General features: G+C 32.6%; 1 protein-coding gene across 1 annotated transcript; it reads right to left on the reverse strand.

Annotated features, from left to right (window-relative positions):
* Positions 1 to 4,190: 4,190 nt before the first annotated feature.
* Positions 4,191 to 5,846, reverse strand: LOC18022973 (UPF0725 protein At3g19520). Its single transcript, XM_006405337.2, has 5 exons — positions 5,757 to 5,846; positions 5,489 to 5,629; positions 5,177 to 5,366; positions 4,925 to 5,064; positions 4,191 to 4,825 (listed from the first exon to the last, which is right to left on the reverse strand). The coding sequence occupies exons 1-5, from the start codon at positions 5,820 to 5,822 to the stop codon at positions 4,337 to 4,339; spliced, it is 1,026 nt and encodes a 341-aa protein (XP_006405400.2). The 5' UTR covers positions 5,823 to 5,846; the 3' UTR covers positions 4,191 to 4,336.
* Positions 5,847 to 6,886: the final 1,040 nt, after the last annotated feature.

Consider the following 6,886-nt stretch of genomic DNA (forward strand, 5'->3'; position numbering starts at 1 on the left):
TTAATAAAAGCTGCAATCAGATATCGATCAAATCAATTCAATATCTTAACTTTGCATGCACAGGTCATAAATTTAAGTATTCAGCAACAAACCAACTACCAAACGATATTAAAGTAGTTGTTACTAAATTTTTAAATAGAAGCTTTGACTTGAATTTTTCTAAGCGTGATTTTGCGTTCTTGATTTTTCCAAACATTATAATACGAATACATATGCAATTACGACTCTATAGTAAGTTTAACTGAACGTTAAACCACTATATTTAAGATTCAATATCATATTTGAAAACATGTAGTAGTAAAAAATCACACATTTTAAACATAATAGATTAAATATGGTTACTACATATCTCATAGTAAAGTCATAAAAAGTAAGAATATCCAATATTTAAAACAACACATAATATTCATTGTAGATAAAATCATAGAAACCAATACCATAATTCAAAAGTATAGAATTATACAAAGATAATAAATTTTGAATTCAATCAGTCTCTACTCTTCACGGAAGATGGACTTGCATCATCATCGTTACTACCCAAATCAATGACATTGGTAGGTTTATTTTGGTTATTCCAAAACCTGCAGATAAATAAATTCATGTAAGCAGTAATTCAAAAAGCTACATATTTTATTAAATTATAATGTGACTGCCTATAACAATTTACCTTTTAACCAAAGTTTTAGCTTTCGGACAGTCAGGATGAAACTCTAGTATCCATCTAGGAAAATAATAGATTTGTTATTTTCATATACAAAACTATTCAACATTAATTAATTAATCAATATTATTGATATACAAAAACTAACCTTCTCCTTGTTTAACAGACCAGTCGGTTAACATAACATCAAATGGTAATTGTTCCTCACTGAAAATCTTGTCATTAAAATCAAGTGCAAGTGGTCCTAATGCAACACACGATAACAATAACCCCCTACATAGAAATTTCAAATTTTAATATGAACAAATAAACAGAATATTTAAACAGATAGAGAAAATGGTAAAAATGAAAAAGAACAAATTGAGTTTACTTGTAATCCTTCAAAGTGAATGATATACTGGTAGTCTTCTTATCATGTCTCTCAGGGTAGGAATCATCATTTACAGTGACCAGATGATCAATACTGATAACAAAACCGTGAATATCTGAAAAATAAAATTTTCAAATTGAACTTTATAAATAAATGAAACTTTAGTCTAAAATAAAATTACTAAGTAAAGGCAAAAATATACCGATAGGAAGACCAGACTCTGTTTTATCACCATGCACATCAGAAAATGAAACAAAATCTTGTACAATTTCAACACCGAGAGGATCTATGTCTTCTACTTCTGTGTTATTTATAAACCGGATACAACTACCAATAGGAGAATTTGGTTCATCCGATGTATCATCAAAGACCACGAATTCAGAAAAACATTTCCATTCACCCTCTTCAATTGTCTTGTCGAATGATTTAATTAAATCGGTAATATAGAGATAAGCTTGAATAGTTTCACCCTGTATGTATTAGTAATTTATATAATACAAAAACCTTGTTAAATAGTATAACATAAAGTTTAAAAGATAAGTGAATAAATACAAACTAAATACCTCTTCATCCATCAACAGAAACTGTAAAGATGGACGTTCTCTTGGATATTTGACATGCCATTTCTTCAAAACTTTGCATCTTATAGTCCAATTTTTTTGGTCACAATGCAGATCTAAAATTAGGTCATAGTCTTCCATTGAAGTATATGCGAGAGAGCTTTTTTGGTTCTAGAAAATAGTAACTAAAAGTTTGAAAAAGTGGGTAATGAGATCTCTCTTATCTACGAAACAATAATGTCTTCAGATTTCTATTCAAATTTAAGATATATTATTTTATTCAAAACATCCAAATATGTCATCGATATAAACAATATATTTTATCATATCGAAAAAGGAACTTACACAGCCACTCAATATATGTATTGAAAACATAAAAGGAAAACAGTTTTGTGTCATTGTATTTTCAAATCAATTATAAAGCAGCAGAGAATATTTGATATTGATCATATCTTTGTTATAAAACAGTCAATAGACATAATTGTGGCCATTGTAACACATTTGACAACCTTAAAAATTAATAATGATATTAGAATCAAATATATGTTATAAAAATTGAACTGACATAATATATAATTACCTCAGAAGCAGCAATAATTTCGCTAATAGTCCTTCGAGGACTATGCAAGAAGAAATCGTCCCTTACTGATACAGAATTGACAATAGTCAACTGATTTGGATGAGTATAGGTCAGGGTTAAACCATCTTTTGGTAATCTGTGTAAATTAGATTACATAATATTTAGAATATAAAACTTGATAAATAAATAAAATTATGAATATAATTAGTTTTACCTCTCTTTAAAAGCCAAACTCTCTGGGAAGACTGGATCAGTAATAACCATTGAACAGTTGTAGCAATTGCCAACACTCCAAACACCTTGATAAAGTTTTAACTTTCCAAACCGCAAAACAGCAACAATCACAGCATCATTAGCATGTTGAGCCACACTTTCAAGATTTTCAGCGAATTGTCCCCAAAGAACATTAAGTCGAACATTTCTACATTGAAAACGATAAAGGAAATTGAAGAAAAGGATAATATACATAAATCTCCAATATATAGAGCATTAGTGTTAGATTAGTAAGGTAAATGCTAACTATGTATCACGGATCTCCATAGAAAGCCTCTTTGTCTGTCTCTTTCCAACATTCAAGATTTCCACATCCCCAATACTCACAATTTGTCCAATAGCATCTAAAATAAAAGAAATCATATTAGTACTTTATAATTACGCAAACAAACTATATATCAAATAAATAATTTAGTAATTAAACAAACTTGCCTATCAAGAAATCTGGATTCATTTTGCCTTCGTGAATATCACTAAACTTGACAAACTTGAAACCTAAGATTCTTGGATCCATTTCTTCTGCCGGTTTGACAGATGTAGTTGATGCGAAAAGGATTTTGTAAACGTGAGGGCTGGTCCTGAACTTACCACCGTTATGAGCCACTTGAAAATTTGTGATAATTCTAGAGGCACCTTCCTCTAACAGATTTTCATTTTTCTTGATGAACTCCTCCTTCAAAGTTACATGCATGGTTTGATTCTGTGTATATATAAAAGAATATGCATACTTTAAAGATACATAGGTTTGAATAAAAATAAAAATAAATGAAAACAGTCGTGAAATATATAGATTAGTACAAAACCTCAAAAGTAACATAGATAGTATACCTTCTCATCAACAACAACCATTTCCAACGTCTCTACACCATTCAAATATTGTTTCCAGACCTTCAATATCTTCACGTAAACTCTCCATTGAGTTTTGAAGGGCTTCACGGAATAGAGATCGGTGAAAGAAGACATAGTAGCAAAAATAAATTTGATATTCAGAAATTTATTGAAAGGTGAGGGAGGATGAACTATTGGAGAAACGTATACCTATATATATACGGTATTGAGAGAACATGGTAGAGCTAGGTTAAATATTTCAAATTTAGAATTTTCTTCTTGTTAATATAATCCAAGGATCGCGGTCATTTTCGTTTAGGAATAAATATATATCTTCCGCAATTTGAGTAACCAATATGGATATATATTAGTTGTTTTGAAATTGCAGAAGATTTAGGTTGAGATTTTAAAATTTAGAAATGCGTAAATATATAGATACTTACTTAATCCGTTGAAAGTTTTAATTATTGATAAATAAAGTTTGAAAACATGTATCTAGAAAAATATTACGTTTCGGAAATATAGGAACCAAAGAATTCAATGTAGAATATGCCAAAATATAGAAACTTACTTCATCCGTTTGAATTTTAAAATATTGCTATTAGTTGTTTAGGAATTTCCTCTAGGAATATATTAATCTTTAGAAATTATAGGAACGAAGGAATTTAATGTTGAATATTCGAAAATATTTTAAAATATATGAAGAAGACGTTTTTGAAAAATTTATTGCAGTTAAATGTGATTTAGGAAATAACGGTCTGTTTGGCTATAGAGATAGTAGTAGAATTAAAATTAAACGAATTAATAATGTAGCTAAATACCAACTTTAATCCTAGAGCTGCCAAGTGTCTAATAGTGCTTCCACTTTAATATATTGGAGATTCTAAAACCGAAAACCTAATCCTTATGTTGTTTTCTTGGATTGTTCATGATATAAGTTGACGAGAAAAAAAAAAAAACTAGAATTGAATCCCCGAGACGTCTGAGCTTACACTTACCATAGTTTATGTTATTCAAGCAGAAAACGGTTAAACTCCACATTATCAACTTAGCACCAAAATAAGTTAGTTAGTCGACCATCGATGGATATTCAAATGGAATTGAGTCTTGTGCAGAGGACGAGCTGAGCCAAGGCAAGGCAACGGTTTTGGTCTGCGTTGCGTCCGCCTCGGACTAGATAACCGCAGATTCTTAGCCTTTTTGACTAAAACAGTTTCTGAGCTCTGACTCAGCTTCGTATCCTTTTTTCTCTTTATCCGACCCAAGAGACTCAAGCATCCCTTGCGCTCATCGCAGATTCTTCTGACCATAGCAATGCGATCAACATTGCGATCAACATTGCACCCGTCCTTGTACCTTATGTAGAAAATTGCGTCACAAAAGACATTGCCAAGTCCCACACTTGGCCAGTCTTGAATGGATTCTACAGCCACTTCCAGAATCTCCAAATTCGATAGATCAGGAATATCCATAGAGTTCCTCTTAGTTGTGGCGACTGCAAGTTCCACATAAAGACGAATCCAGTCATTGTCTTGCACCTCTGATTTCTTCAGCTGCAACAAGAAGAAGAAGCAAAACATATATAACTACTACTACAACAAGTTTTTTGGTTGATCAAATTAAACTCACGGCCAAGTGTGGATGAATCTTACCACGTAAAACCGCTGCTCTGTATTTTGGAAAGGATTCTGTGGCAGTAACTTAGGCATGTAATCAGAGACTAAATGGTAATCCACCACTCTTTCAGGACCGCTTCTCTTGATCTCACATATGTCGCTTGTCTTGGTTTCCCCTAAATACCAAGTTCAAATTAATTTAATCCAAGTGTGACTTTTGTTGTATACAAAGTAATTAATAATATAGCTACCCACTATTATTTTTTTTTTTTAATTAAGTTTACTTACCATGAGGCCTATCAAAATTGCACGTCAAAATCAATTTGCCAAAATTATGTTCAGAAACTGTAGTCTGAAAAGTTTGAACCCAATTGATAGATGGATCCTTGGCATCCACAGATAAGTAGTAATCGGAAACTGCACGAGAACCTAAGGATTTGTTGTACTTGGCTACGCGAATGAACTCTAAGTTTTTCCCCTAAATTGATTATTGATCAAAGCACAAAAAAAAAAAAAAACCAAGTTACCTCTCTCGATCATGTAATGTAATGGAAAGTAGAATCATCACTAGGCTACTACGCTACTAGTAGTTTAATTCACCTCGAGCAAATTGAAACGATGAATGGCCATCCTAGCATAGAGGGTGACTAGGGCAGGACAAGGAGAATAGGGATCATTACATATGTTTGCCCTTAGTCTAAAACGGCTGCATGGTAGTAGAACATTAGTGCCATCGAATCCCTGAGAGAGAGAGAAGAGCAAAATATTTGTAGTAAAAAATTGAGAATCAATCAATCTCTTCAAGAAAATAATAATAATGAACAACAAATACGTACGTACGTATGTAGATGAGATGAGAGAACATTACCTCGTTTTTCCTAAGTAGTTTCATATAGTTCGACTGACCCTCTTCTGTTTCTAGCCAGGGCACCATTGTCTCCTTCCTCCTCCTCAAAAGCTGTTCTTCCAAATTTTTGGCGGAGGTCAATCTAGGGTTTGGCCATTTATATATTAACCTTATTCTTATTTCTGGGCCTTAATTGGGCCTACACAACCCAAAATAATTCTCTTCTGTTTTTTTTTTCCTCTCGTCATAAGGTTTATTTAAAGCCCATCAAATTATACAGGGTTTCCGGAGCCATAAATGTTACCAAAAACACGAAAATTAACAAGGATAAGAAAACAACTCGACATGGATTTGAATTTGATTTACATACACTCATGAAAGAAAAATCGAACATAACCGGATATATGGGAAATCTGACAGTAAACAAAAAATAGATTGAATACGTCACCTAAGAAACCCAAGACGTGCCAAACGGATGAATAATAATAATACTTGCGTCAGATGCAAGTGTCGTATGCCTTCCTCCTTTTGATTTGTTGAATCTCAAATCATGGGCCTGTTCGTTAAGTCGCCGTTCTGCGGCAATAAAAATAGACACCGAAGGAAGCAAATTCAACGGAAGTGAAAAGAAATGATGACGCTGCATTTACTTTGATCGATGTTGATGGTGTTGCCGGTGGACGCTGTAAAAATCAAGTATATTGGTGTGAGTAACTCAACATCGGACGTAGAGTCTTACAAATATAATTGCAACAGTACATCAAAATATAGTAAATTTTGAAAGACCTATTTAATATCAAACTGTCACTACTTTAATTTACATCAAAATTCTGATACAAGAGATGAAATCAGATGTTGACACCAAATAAAAACATAGATGAAACCAAAATATATATATATAAAAAATTCCAAAGTAAATAATAGCTCGCGAAACCAACTCTGTTCTGAGAACCGGTTTATTCCCGGAAGAATAAATCCGTCTCAAGGCTGTGCTCGAAGCGAAAGCGTGGCAATCGGCTCAAACCCGTCTGTCCAAAGCCAAAAGCTCCTTTCGGTAACTCCATGCCCGGTAAAGAATCCAATCAACATTTTTCAAAATTGTTAGATCCAAGTTGAAATGTTTCTCACTTTTGTTTTCAACTGAGCAAAAC

Source organism: Eutrema salsugineum, unplaced genomic scaffold (assembly GCF_000478725.1).
Source record: "Eutrema salsugineum unplaced genomic scaffold, Eutsalg1_0 scaffold_14, whole genome shotgun sequence".
Lineage (NCBI taxonomy): Eukaryota > Viridiplantae > Streptophyta > Magnoliopsida > Brassicales > Brassicaceae > Eutrema > Eutrema salsugineum.